Source organism: Fonsecaea multimorphosa (assembly GCF_000836435.1).
Source record: "Fonsecaea multimorphosa CBS 102226 unplaced genomic scaffold supercont1.4, whole genome shotgun sequence".
Taxonomy (NCBI): Eukaryota; Fungi; Ascomycota; class Eurotiomycetes; order Chaetothyriales; family Herpotrichiellaceae; genus Fonsecaea; species Fonsecaea multimorphosa.
The window spans coordinates 239,816-253,281 of NW_015971638.1; the positions used below are offsets into that span (position 1 = coordinate 239,816).

Consider the following 13,466-nt stretch of genomic DNA (forward strand, 5'->3'; position numbering starts at 1 on the left):
CAGGTTTGGTGACGTACATTGTGCATGGCGCGCGCGCCAAAGAACCAGGACGGAGTCACGGAGTTCCTCGTATGAGCCCCAAGGTCTTGTGTCTTTGTCAAGATGCATCCGAGATTCCCGGTCCAAGGATCCATCGATTGGGCACGCCATCAGCATCTCGACATTGAGGAAGAGAGGAAGGAAAGGGAGGGGAGGAGGGGAGGCGGGAAGCCTCTCAGTGTCTAGGTCAACCAAAGAAGTTTATCCATTGCCACGTTCCTAGTGTGTTCGTACATCTCATTTTGTCTTTTTTATATGTCCATTTGCACTCCCATTTGCACTTCCATTGGCGGTTCTGTGGGCTGTTCCGTTTGCACTCCCGTTGAGAGCAATTGCAGCACCACTTGCCTTCCTCGTCTTGTTCGCCCTCGGCGGATCTGACACTCGCACGATTTCTGGCAGTGTGAAAATGCTGGGCCAGACCATCTGAAAATGCTCCTGATCTCCGTTCAAAATGTGTCGCAGGTGTATGCCCCACACAATGTAGCAATAAGCGCCAATCCCGGTCATGAGATGCCACCAGCCATGTCCCTCGAGGAGGAAACCCCATGGCATGCCGATGCTCCGCCGCCAACGGATCAGGGTGGAACAGTACTGGTTATCCAGATTCCAGATGTAGAAGCCGCCAAGGAAGATGCTCACCCCAAACGCCACGAGGCACCACATGGTCCTCAGTATTTCCAGGTCTCTCTTGTTCTCATACTCTTGTTGTCCTCTCGAGATGTCAACCGGCAAGCCTGCCCTTTCTCGCTCCAGACGGTGTTTTTCCTCCGACTTCCTCAGGGAAGGCCGCAGACTCGTTTCCATACTGTAGACGCTGCGGACGACGATGAAAACGGTCAACAGGGCGTAGACAATCTGGTGGAAAGCCGGATCTTGAAGATAGTGGTAGTACGCAGTAATGAAGGCGCAGAATAACGATAAGAAGACGCCGAGGTAGATTTGTGTCTTTTTAGTTTGCGAGTAAGAAAGAGACGCGAAGGCCATGAGACAGGTCGTGTAGATCATGTTGAGTTCGTCGACCAGTTGCCACGGATCTGGAGACGGAATCTGTGTCAGGTCCAGTGATCGAGAAGCGAACATATTTGCCCGTTACATAGCAAGGACTCACATTTCAAGGTGGTGTGGAACATGAAGCTTCCGAATCCCACAAGGAAGTACCCAAAATATGCCACTTCAAATACAGTATCGTGACCATGTTTTCTGCAGCTCCGAACGCCCTTGTATGCCAGGTAAATGAACATCAGATTGGTCAGAGTGTTGATGATCTCGGCAGAGTAGTAGGTCGCATAGTAGTCCTGCTCATGTCAGTCTCGATAAGTCGGTGTCTCCTGCTTGAGGATGGCTTTCGTCATACTTCTTCACACCACTGTAGAGTGCTTGTGACGGGCTGCCAGTACCCCGGCTGGCCTGGCGGGGGATATGGAATGGAAGGAAGCCATGCGGGCATTCTGGCAACGGGTGATGCTGTACAGCTTCTCGGGTGTCTCGAGGTTTCGGATCAAGGCGAGAGCATGGCGACCAAAAGGTCTTTCCCAAGGTTTAAGAGAGAGACAGACTGCTGCCAGAGTACTCGGTACTAATGCGGTGGCTACGGATGCGGATGGAAGAGGTGGGTTTCGACAGTTGAGCAAAGCGAGGGCTTACAGCGCACAAAAATGTTCGCAGTGGAGCAGCGGCGGTAAACTTGTTTATCTCACGGGCAGGCAAATGACACCGCAATGACGTTGCCTGACCCAATGCGGTAGGGTTAGGGGTGGCCAAGGGGGAAGCCTCAGGCAGATCATTTGCTGCCCTGACACGTGAAGAAGTGCCTGGAAGACTAAGCTCTCAACGGCTCAAGAGCCTTGAGCCCCCGAGGGATCAAACCCCCGCCACCTAAACTTCGGAAGGCCGAAGCCTAAAAGACACCAAGCAGCCCCTCGGCAGTTGCCCCTCGTACCCCTGTAGCGCGGGCGTCTGTACTCGGTGTATCTTGGGCGCGGATACTGTAATCCTCTAAGTTAGTTGAACTGAGGCTCAAAATTGCACTTCACCTTCAACTTACCTAGGACTACACGTTCGCTCGAGATGGCCATCCCCAACGCTGCATTGCAAAAGGTCCGCTCCTATCCCCTGATGGGTCGTCGTTCCCGGCTCACAGCTTGCAGTTGCTCCAAGAAGTCGAGACTCAAGCGGTACTTTCCCAGCAAAAAATCACGCAAACGCAGGCAGAACTCAGTGCCAAACGGCGAGATGCCCGACTCAATCAATTGACGTCCAATGAGCTGAAATCTCTGTCTCAAGACACTAATGTCTATGAAGGTGTCGGGAAAATGTACGCAATTCTTTCCCGAAGGCCTGCGGGTGTCTGACAACCCTGTCTCACAGGTTCATCGCTGTCCCTTCAACCACCCTCAATAAGCGCCTGGCATCTGAGGCGGCGGCTCTGAGCAAAGATATTACGGAATTGGAGAAGAAATTGCACTACCAAGAGACGACATACAAAAATAGTCGACAACATATTGAAAAGATCTTGCAGACGGGCGGTCGGTCGTGATGGCCCTCAGTCCAGTTAAAACCTCCCCAACAGTGTGCTTCCAACGAAGGCCAAGTTGCCCACAAGCCAAAGTCATCTGTTTTATGGAAAGTCCATTTCAGATCGGGCGGCTCCACCAGCGTCTTCCTGTGTGGCATTTGCATTTCCTCAGGAGACCAGAGTTTGGACTCAAATCAATATGCCGCTCAGGTGCCGTAAGGATCGGAAAGCATGGAGACATCGCGGGAGGAATTCTGGCGCCAGAAACACGACCTAAGACCACTCCTTGATGAAGATGGCAATTCTCGCGCTGATTGCCGAAATCTGGTTATCTTGTCTCCAAAGGCAGGAAGTTGTCATGAATGCATGCATCTTTTCCATGATCTCTAGCACTGAACCAGCCTTGCCAGCTTACAAGCACTTCGCTGACCCTACAGAGGAGAAAGATCGCCCGCCAGACGAGAGATGCCCACCATAACCAGGTAACACGCCCGCCACACCGCTTGAGCTTGCCTCAGCCGTAGTAGCAGGTAACGCTGATCGTTGCGGGGGGGTTAAATCCGAATTTACGGAGTGTCACCGGACCGTTGGGTGCTCTTGGGGCCTCACAGCGCGAGCAAAAGTCATCTTTTACATCAAAACTAAACAAATCGAATGACGCATGCTTGACCAGGTGCACATTCAGGCGTCCATATGGCGAGACGGGTAGGCCCACAAACCACAGCGGATCGTTACCGACAAATTCGCTAGGGCCCGAGGGGTTGAAACTGGCACGAACTTTGGATGCATTCTATATATTTAATATAGCTATTGGCCCCTGTTCCCGATCGCCAGACATGGCCAGGAGAATCCCTCAAACAATTCTCAGACTATTGCATACAAGAGGCCCTCCTGTACCACCCCGTGATTTGTTTCAGACAGAAGTGCCATGGTTTTACAAGCCTGAAATTTCGTTTGACAAGCGATCATTGGGCCGAGCGGGTTCTGGATTGACTCAGCTCTGGCCAGCATACCATACATGACAGTCGACCTTTTTAGTCCATCCGGCCCCCAAGCTTGGGCTTTGTGGGTTGCGATCCAGGCTCAAATTGGCGGCGCTGGCTTGCAGCACGAAAAGGATAAAAGGCAAGTAGCCTCCCCACTACAGAGCTGAATGACCGTGACCGATTTTTCTTCTTTACTTTTCCTCCAAACTCACCGGGACGAAGATCGACATCCTTGTCACCAGCTTATAAGCTTGTTTCGCCGTTCGGACGTGAGCCTTTCAACTGCACCGTTTTGACCGTTACCTCCCCAGAGATCCATCGCCATCGGGCGTTTTTACCCCACCGCCACTCTTCCGACGATCTGATCCGTGCCCTTTTGTGCCAGGGTTGAAAGTGCGCTAGTTGGAGGGGCACGGCCACAATCCCAAGCACCATGGCCTACTCCCGACGCTCGTCAGGCTCTGACCGGGAATATGTGTTGATGCCAGTGCACAGTGTTGCAGGTAGCGAATATGGAGGACGAGGCCGCCGTGTCTACGATCCACCTATTGAGGTCAACAATTTCCTCGAGGTGCCACAAACCCGCCCTCGTGCTTCCAGCCAAGGCGGAGGTGTGGCACCTACAATTGTCAATATAGGTGCAGGTGCCCTCTCCGAGCGCGGTGATCGTGATCGTGATCACAGTCGAAGCCGCAGCCGTCACCGCGACTACCGTCACCACCGTTATCGCGACGGATCTTCCAGTTCCAGCTACTCTAGCGACCGTTCCAGATCACGACACCGCCGTCACTCCAGCCATAAACCACCCAAGAAACAAACAATCGAGGAAGACGATCTACCCTACAAACTCCGAAAAGAGCTCGACTTCGCCCGCATGTCACACCGAGATGAAGAGGAGAAGCGGATCCTAGACCGGATAAAGAAAGACCGCGAAGAAGAGAGGAGACGATGGAAGCTGGAGGAAGAGGAAGATGCCCAGCGAAAGAAGAAGGAGCGAGAGGCCATCCTCTATGAAGCCAAGCTCGAGGAGGAACGGAAACAGAAGGAGCGGGAGGAGTTGAGGAAGAAGATTCTCCGGGACGAGGAGGAACGTCAGCAGAAAGAGAAGGAGAAGAAGAAGGCTGAGGAGGATGAGTTTGAGCGCAAGGTCAAGGAGAAGTTCATGAATGCTGGTATGCGCAGACCCTATCGTTACTATTACGATTACTATTAGTCGTCTCTGAGTGGCCTCGTCGCATAGATCTCTAAATGAGAACTTGCGAGTGGTGGTTCCAGGACGAACGTCCATCCCCTTCGGAGAGGGATTGATTCTGGGTTGATGTGGTGATAATGGGGTGTTGAATCTTGGACTGAGCAAGAGGCTAACTCTGTGTCACTCTTTTTTGGGGAAAATCTACAGGCTACAGTCCAGAGTACATTGACGAAGTGCTCCACAAGAAGAAAGCCGAGCGTGCAACACTGGCTATCGACCTGCACCGTCCGACCTACATTAAAGTCAACCGCAAGTACCTCCTTCCGGACACGCTCGACCATTATGGGTTGCCTTGGGAATGGGATCCGGTATGTACCACTCCTTTTCTTTTTCGCTGGTTACACAAGCTTTGCCTTTTGTCCCTCGCTGCTGTTATCCGCCTTTGTGCTCTGCCGTCAGAAGAGCAAATACAAAGCATGACCTGTAACCCCCCGGTTTGATGCGTGTGTGGTTGGCTAACTTCTTCCCCCTGCCTTCGGGCATGGTGTTGACATTACGCAGCGCGACGAAGAGTTCATCATCATCAAAAAATACATTGATCACTCGTTGCAGGACGAGCTGTTTGAGCACACGCGCAAGATCAAGGAGAGGAAGCTCATTACGGGCCCGTTTATCAAGGAGACCAAGACGATCACGACGCTCACGCCCAACGACCACGGATATGTGAAGAAAGGTGACCGAATGTACGTGGTAAGGGAAAAGAGCAAGAGCCGCAGTCCAGCGGGCAAGAGGACGAGCTGGATGTTTACTTGAGAGGTCCAAGGGGGTGAGGGGCAGGGCAGCAGGGCAGCAGGGCAGCAGGACAGCAGCAAGAGAAGGACGGAGCGAGTGTGAGATAGATGGGGTCATCGGGGGACGTGTGCGGTCTGCGGTTTGCGATTTACCGATTGTGGTGGTTTGGATGCTTGTGACTGCGGCCGCTGGGAATGCTTGCTATGATGATGACGAGAAGATGAACTCAGGGTTGGATTGGGCGCCTGGATTTACGCCATATGGCTAACGGCGGACGAAAGTAATGAGATAAATGAATTGCAATTGTATGTTCCAGGTTTGTCGGTGGAATTTGGGAGTGCTCGGGTTCAATTAGGGAGCCAACCAGGGCGATTTTATGCACCTCTCCCCACGAGATTTACGATCCCATTCTATACCAGGCTTCTTTTTTGTGGAAATGCAGGAAATACAACCCACCAAGAGGAGTACCAGCAGCGCCAGCGCCAGCACCAGCACACCAGCAATCATCTCCCGTAGGACATGCACATGACCATGGTCCACGAGCGAGAGTTTGACATTTTCCACAATGTCGTACAAGCATACCGGGAACAGTGAGGAAGAGCAGAGTTGAGGCCTGGAGCTGCGAGAGCTGTGGGAGCGCGCAGCGATAGCGATAGCGATAGCTACATAGTAACCACGTAATAATTTGAATGCGGCTCTTTTCTCCCCGCAGATGACTCTAAACGCGGCAAAAAAGGGAAACGAAGATGGGCGACCGTTGGGGCCGGATCGCTTGGACTGCCTTTGCCTGCCCCCTCACTTCCTCCCAGACTTCTCGCCACCTACTGCTGCTGCACTCTGCTGCTGCTCGCAAGTAGTTTGGGGCATGGTGGGGGGTTCTGCAAACGGGTGTGTGGCCAACGGTCAAACTGCTTCCCAAAAATAAAGGACGAGGGGGCGCTCAGAACCAATAGGTGCGGAGCAGTTCCCTTTTCCCTGGTCGGGCTTCTGGGTAGGAGGGAATTCGTTTCCGGGAATGTATGGATGGATGGATGGGTGGATGAGTGTTTGGCTAGAAGGAGAGGGGGCGCAGGGTTTGGCGTTGATTGTCAAAGTCCTGGTGGTTTGTATACTCTTTGGTCTCATAGGTACCTAGTACTTGTAGTGACACACAACCCGACCGATAAGGGGATCATTTGGACCGGGTGGTAGATTCCAGCGATGTAATATATGTACCGAGTACATACATAGGTACCTACCTAGGTTGATGGGGCAGTCGTGGTGGAGGTCATGGCAATCAGATTCTAAAGCGAGTACGAGTAAGTGGGTAAGTGAGCGAGACACCTACCTGTAGTACGGAGTATATACTTGGATCCAAACCTTCTACAGGCCCCGGTATGGAGCAAGAAGGGATACGGTGGCAAAATACTGGGTACTTAGTTGTACGTGGGTGAGCACCCCATAGTAAAGTCCTCGGTACAATTCAGGCGAACGCAAGGACAGCCGTGTCGTGGCTTGTACACCCTCTCACATGGCAAAGGGTCAGACACAAGGGCCAAATAACCCGCAAAGAGGCAAGCTGATGCGGCCCTGATGGGCGGGACGAGGGGGAGGGAGGCAAAAGAGGATCGAGCCGGAGTAGTCTGCTAATTGTGGTGGTGGCTGAGAGAAAGGGAACAGCGAGAGATGGAGGGGTATTATGACTTTGTCGCTCCAACACCGACACCCAACCCAAGAAGATCAAGAAGTGCTAACGGGAAGTGTGGGAATAATGAATGGGTCGACGAGGTAGGCCGTGCAGGAGCTGAATCAGAAAAATACGGGATGGACTGGGGTGACTGGTCCAGGCTGGAGCTGCTCGCTGTCTCCTCTTGCAGGTGGTACGTACCTTTGTGGATCTTGACGAGGACATGGGCATGGGCATGATTGGGGCACAGAGCGCGAGAGGTGGATATGAATACGGAGCTGGGCCTGGAGCTGGACCTCGACCATCTCCGTCTGATTAGGTATTGGTGTCTCCTGGGCCTTTGGTCTGTCTCCCGCTCGCTGTTTTCTTTGCCTGTCTCTCAGCTTTCACTCTAGGCAGGCGTCAGGACTGGCTCCATAGAATACACAGACACTCGTGCCTCATCTGTACCGTTCGTGGGAAGATCGAGTTGCTCTCACAGATTGACTGCATGCGTAGATCTTGGCTAGTACCTCAATAGTCAGAGTCGACGAAATAAATCCATATCATGTATGCTATCTTCAACTCACCCTCTCCCAATACTCTCTTGCTTGCAATGAAAGGGGAGACCGTGACACCTCATTCGCCACAACAGCAGCGCTCGGAGATCGGGAGCCCTTGTGACTTGTAGAGTGTACACAGCCGTGCATTCGAGAGCGGAGTGAGGAGGGACGCCAGTCGTACATGGCTCGAAGCAGAAGAAGCTTGGTAGAGCCCAATACCCCACCTGAGTGGCGATTTTCGCACTGCTGGGACATGAAATCGAGCTCAGATTACCTTGCTGGGTAGCCAAATGTCCTCATCTGGAGAGGTACATGACCTTGTGCATGCAACTCGGCGTAGAGGGGGGGCGCCAGCGGCGCCCAGGGAGGACCTGTGTAGCTCAGGAGCAAAAAAGGCGCCATGGGAGGCGAATAGGGTAGGGTGTCGAGAGCCTTTCAAGGGTTCAACATGCATGCATGCGAGCTAGGGAGGAGCTTCCAAGACGGCATGGGATAGGGCAGACTGGTTGACCAAGACCAGTAGATCTGTGGGAGAGGGAGGGGACAAAATGGGGGCAGATGGGAATTAAGGCCAGAGACGGCTGTGGCAAATTGCGAAGAGAGGGACTTGAAGAAAGAGGGGATCGGTACAAGCCCGTCCGCAGGGGGAAAAGAGAGAGAGAGAGAGGAATACAAGGTTCCCCGACTGGCAGGTACCCGACGGTTTCACGGCTTTGCTCTCCGTCTGACTAAACTCCTTGAACCACCACCATGAGTCCCTCTGCCTCTAAGAAATGAGGCTTGTGTACACAGACAACTGCGGGGCTGGCGGTGCTGGGAGAGAAAGAGGTATGTCAAGAATTGTATGTCCAATAGTGGATTGATTGTTGTCTCGTCACTCATAATTGTCTGATTATTTCTTGCCATCTGGGTTTGGGTATCTGCTGTAAAAATCAAGAAAAGACAAAACAGGACAGGCAAGGCTATCAATGTCGGTCCCTCTCAGTAAATGGCCGTCCTGTTCAACGCTAGCAGCCCGAGTCAAGCGTTTTAAATGCGATGGAGATAGATCGGACCATGTGATCATCGTATTCCATTCATACATCTTCAATATGCTCTGATCTCTTCTCTCACCTTCCTCTTCTTGTGCCAGGCTTCTCAGATAGAATGGCCTTGTGTCATGGCAGGATGATGCGCCAAATCCGGCCTGCTGAGTTCGGGGCTCATCGCATATCGCTCGCTCTTGGGACTTTGGCTGTACTTGGAGCTGGCTCCACCGGGACTTTGCGCGGTGCGGGTCAGGGGCTGGTCCTGTGGAAAAGGACTGGAAATGGCCAGGTGCATCTTGGGCGTCTCAGCCATGTTGGCACGCTCCTTGTTCTTGTGGGAGTAATATGAGGGCAACGAATCTCGTTTGCCAAGGAAGAACGACCGATAATGACTTTTCCGACTCGGCGGTTTCGGAGTAGAGGCTTCCACGTCTGCTTTGTGTGACGCGACCGCCCCATGGGACCGGACTTGTCGAGCCGTGAGGTGTGCTTTGGTATCTCTGAAGATATAGCTCTGCGACGTTGTTAGCATGGCATGCCTCTGTGACTCGTTTGGCGCCGGTCCACCTACTGCAAAGAGGTTGATAAAGCCCATCACAAACACAATGATTCCTGCGGCAATCACAAGCCGCCAGAATGGCAGACCTAGACTTTCCTGGCTGGTTGCGTGCTTGTTGAGATTCCCCAGAAGACTGTTCCCCAGCCAGATCATGGCAAGCCCGAGCATGACAAAACTCGATCGGGTGCTAAAAAGAGGCCAATTCTTGGAGATCCAGGACTTGAAAAGAGAGAGTTCGGTGAGGATGAGGAAGCCTGGAAACTCTTAGCACCACATCCCAATCACCACATCTCAATGTTGGCACTCACTACTCATGACGACTCGGAGAACATGTTCGCAGGCGTCGAAAAAGAAAAGCTTTGACACGATGAAGGTCTTGACCAGCATGACCGAACTTGCCGCTATGACGGCCAAGAGGGCAATTATGTTCATCACTCGGATGATGTTGAGCACGACGTAGCCGGCGCCGGCCAGGGTCTTGCCGAAGAAGCGCATGTTGCAGAATGGATATTGATTAGGGCGACGGGATTCCTTGGTGTAGATTTGGGACGAGATGATGATGATTATTCCTAGGACTTGATATGATGAAAGAGTTGGGTAGAAGATATTTGTAGGCTCAATTAACTGGCTCAAACGCTTGAATGAATAGCACAATAGGATGGCAGCAGGCTATTGAGCAGCCAGGGCATCAATAGAAGTGAATGTACATAGAAAATGGAGGAGTGGTCACCAACAATGGAGGAGGGAGCGGCAGAAATCAATGATTCTTCAACGGTCACTTTTTACCTTCGGCCCATTGATCTTGAGGAGAGACAGAGTCTCAGAGTTGCCATCTTCATAAGCGCGAGCGCGAGATGAAGCTGTAGTACATGGACTGGATAACTGACGGGAAGGACGTGTCCATTGGTCAGATGGGGGATGCCGTCTGAGAAGTCCTCGAACTCAGTTTCAGAAAGAAGACGCTCCCACTTGTGGCGATATCCCAAGAGAACGACTTGACTGATGCCCAATTCGGTCCAAAATCATGCATCTGCTGCAGATTCCAAGTCTTCCTCAGGCTGGAGAGAGGGGCGCAGAAAGAGTGGCTGTGGTTGAACGACGGTGACGGGTTGGCAGAACCTGAAACGCGCTTGAAGGGCCGTTTCCTTTTTTTGCGACCCTTGACGCCGGGGCGCTTTTCAGGTATGCCACAGCCTTGCGTAGCATTTTTGAGGAGCAGTCTGTCGCCGATCAGACGGATCCTCCATTGTTGACAAAAATGATGAACTTCAGCGCGAGTCAAGAGATTGTTCGCGTAAGCGAAGAAGCTGAAAGCGAGGAAGACAAAGGAAGCTCGGGAGGTGGCTTTGTCGGGCCAAGCCTGAGTCGGTGACTCGGTGCGCGATTTCTTTTCGCCGAAACCGTGCGGCTCTCAGCGAGGCTCATCTCATACCTCAGGCCTTCACCAAGTTGTTTTTCTGTTTCTCTTCCTCTTTCCTTTCCTCCTCGCCGGCTTAGCAACAAGGCACTACCTCATTCTCTCAGATTCCCGCCCAATCCGCCGATCCGAGACTTAACCACTTTCCAACCCATCACAGCCATGACTCGCGGGAATCAGAGGGAGAAGGCTCGCGAGAAGAACCTGAAGGACCAGGCTGGACAGGTCCGACCCGACACTTTTCCATACTTTCAAGCAGAGCTGGAGAGTTATTCGGACCGGGGCTAACGTATGCCCGGCTACAGAAAAAGAAGAACACGCAATCCGGCACCGAGTTTCAGCGAACGAAAGAAGCGCAGGCAGCCATCATGCGGGAGAAACAAGCAAAAGGTGGGCTCATAGCGACACTGCAGTCCGGGTACGAATGGGACGGCCAACTGACAAGGTGCCACAGCGGAAGCCAAAAAGTCCGACACGGGGTCAGGCAATTCAAAGAAATGACACGGGTTGAAGTCGGGTGGAAGAGCTGCTTTGGTCCACGACTCGACAAGGCTGCAAGAGCTCTTTGACACGCTCATCACAACCTTGAAGGTCTTAGCGAGGAGTTTGTGTGAGGCGCATTGGGCGCGAGAGGTTTGGAATCTGGAGTTGCCTGTGCAGCTGGGCAGCGCTCCTACGTTTTGTCCAGCGTCAATCGTTAAATTAAGCGAAGAAAGACTTGATATATCTACTGTGCTGTGGCTCATGTATCTCGCTGCATGCTGGCGTACACTGATCCGAAAGCGTAATTCAGGGAACGACTATCGACAGCCCTCTCCCTTGCGGTCTGCTGGTGGATGCGCCAGCAGTATATCATGTTATTTTCTCAAACAATTGACACGTCATGCCGTCTGCCATCTGCTTGTGTCTGATTGTGCACTGTTCCATGCTCCGCAAGGCTTTTGTGTGCCTAGATCTGTCGTATAGAACCGTTAGTCACCAGCGGCCTCTGCAAGGCTGCGTGCGGTATGGTATCACAGCCTCGTTGGATCTCGGAATATCATCTTTCCGTCTCCGTGGTTGACCCTCGAATGAAGTTTCATGACAACCTTGCATCTACGTGCCCACCAGACGGTCAGTCAATAGGACACGACGAAGACTCACAACCTCTGTTTCGTATCCAGTCTCTCCTGATGTGACGCTCGACTATTTGTTCGTAGAGTCATGACGCTGTGGAGCAGGTAAGTGCATTCCATCACCTCTCCCGATCAGACACAGTCATTCATTCATCCCATTCCATTCCTCCCTCGTAAAGGGTGGCTTCCGTCGCTTCACACCATCCGGAAGGGGGTTAAAAAAAAGGGCAAAATGAATAACATTTCCATCCGAGTTAAAAAGCATAAAGCCATTCTGGCCCCTCCTCTTCACATTCATCCTCCCCCGAGCGATCAACTACTACAGCGCCCTAAAGACGGCATACCGCACCAGGGCACCGCCTCGCCCTCTCCCGAAGCGGACCAGCCGCGGGCTGAACGCGCTGTTCGCATCGATATGCGTCTTTTTGTACCTGTCGTGGCCCTTGAAGGGTGATGTTAGGGACCACAATGTGTTTGTGGTCACGCAGTCGCGGCTGTCGGTGCCCACGGACGTGCTCTTTGAGAGACTGGCGCTGGTGCGGGAGAATGGGATTCTCACTGCAGCCGACGAGGCTTTGAGGGCGAAATTGACTTCTCCAGCGTACGTTTCTCTCTCTCTCTCTCTCTCTTCCCTCCTGTTCTGCGTGTAGCAATGAACAACAACCCACGGCTCCCGAACCCTCAAATTTCCATTAAGAGACCAAAAAAAGGGAGCCCTTGACCTGAGCCCGATGAATCTAACCACAATAACACTTGTGCATTGACAGCCTCCGCCAACTCTACCTCCGCTTCGGGCCTTCGACACTCAGAGACTGTCCCTTCTGCCACCCAGACGACCCCATGTCGTACTTACTCTACCACCTTCCCACCAACTGTGTGCTACCCCATCTCTTCCACATCTTCTCCCTAGGTCTCGCGACCTCGGAGGCCGTCGCGGGCTACGAAGCCTCGACGTGGCGACGCGCCGCGATCCCCGCGGCCCTGGTCCTCGCGGCCACAGACATGTTCCTCACATCGACGTATACGCCGGCCGTGGCGATCAGCACGACCGCCCCGGGGGGCATATTCTGGCTCGCGTGCACGGCGCGGTATTTGAGCCTGTGCATATTCGACATGTGCGCGGCGCTGTGCATCTACGTCTCCGCGACGGGGCGGTTCTCCTACCTCTTCTTCCCTCTGAGCACCGCCGCCGCCCACAACGACCCGGAACTCTCGCGCCGCCGCACCGACGAGCTGCTCACGCAGGCGAACCTGGCGCTCCAACTCGCCGCCACGAATCTGCGCGCGTACTCGATCGCGCGCAACGCCGTGGTGCGGAACCGGACCCTCAAGGATCGCGACGACGCGTACTGGCGCGCCGTGGTCGCCGTCGAAAGCACAGGTGCACCCGCTGGTGCGGACGGAGATGTCGACGACGACACGCTGTACGAGGACGAAGAGGTGCAGGCCGCCATCGCAAGGGCCTATGGCACCGGAGCCATCAATATCGCCACTGTCAAAAGGGAGGCGGAGGCGTTTGTCAGGCACGCGACCAGGGGCTTGGATGCTCCTACAACTCAGAATCCGACTCCGAATAGATAGAGTGGGCGTTGTCCGATTGACTAGAAACTGA

The 13,466-nt window shown here is 53.3% G+C and overlaps 5 protein-coding genes across 5 annotated transcripts; 3 read left to right on the plus strand and 2 right to left on the minus strand.

Moving 5' to 3' along the window:
* Positions 1-276: 276 nt before the first annotated feature.
* Z520_02724 (uncharacterized protein) lies at positions 277-1,489 on the minus strand (the record flags this gene model as incomplete). Its single annotated transcript, XM_016773237.1, has 3 exons — positions 277-1,076; positions 1,151-1,337; positions 1,397-1,489. The coding sequence occupies 3 exons, from the start codon at positions 1,487-1,489 to the stop codon at positions 277-279; spliced, it is 1,080 nt and encodes a 359-aa protein (XP_016635294.1).
* Positions 1,490-2,109: 620 nt separating this feature from the next.
* Positions 2,110-2,578, plus strand: Z520_02725 (uncharacterized protein; the record flags this gene model as incomplete). The annotated part of the gene is made up of 3 exons (XM_016773238.1): positions 2,110-2,139; positions 2,190-2,356; positions 2,410-2,578. 3 exons carry the CDS (start codon positions 2,110-2,112, stop codon positions 2,576-2,578), a joined length of 366 nt encoding a protein of 121 aa, XP_016635295.1.
* A 1,398-nt stretch (positions 2,579-3,976) lies between these two features.
* Positions 3,977-5,548, plus strand: Z520_02726 (uncharacterized protein; the record flags this gene model as incomplete). The annotated part of the gene is made up of 3 exons (XM_016773239.1): positions 3,977-4,715; positions 4,943-5,103; positions 5,297-5,548. 3 exons carry the CDS (start codon positions 3,977-3,979, stop codon positions 5,546-5,548), a joined length of 1,152 nt encoding a protein of 383 aa, XP_016635296.1.
* Positions 5,549-8,872: 3,324 nt separating this feature from the next.
* On the minus strand, positions 8,873-9,817 carry Z520_02727 (uncharacterized protein; the record flags this gene model as incomplete). The annotated part of the gene is made up of 3 exons (XM_016773240.1): positions 8,873-9,277; positions 9,335-9,576; positions 9,631-9,817. 3 exons carry the CDS (start codon positions 9,815-9,817, stop codon positions 8,873-8,875), a joined length of 834 nt encoding a protein of 277 aa, XP_016635297.1.
* A 1,084-nt stretch (positions 9,818-10,901) lies between these two features.
* Z520_02728 (uncharacterized protein) lies at positions 10,902-13,435 on the plus strand (the record flags this gene model as incomplete). Its single annotated transcript, XM_016773241.1, has 4 exons — positions 10,902-10,964; positions 11,045-11,157; positions 12,117-12,455; positions 12,622-13,435. 4 exons carry the CDS (start codon positions 10,902-10,904, stop codon positions 13,433-13,435), a joined length of 1,329 nt encoding a protein of 442 aa, XP_016635298.1.
* Between the last annotated feature and the right edge of the window lie 31 nt (positions 13,436-13,466).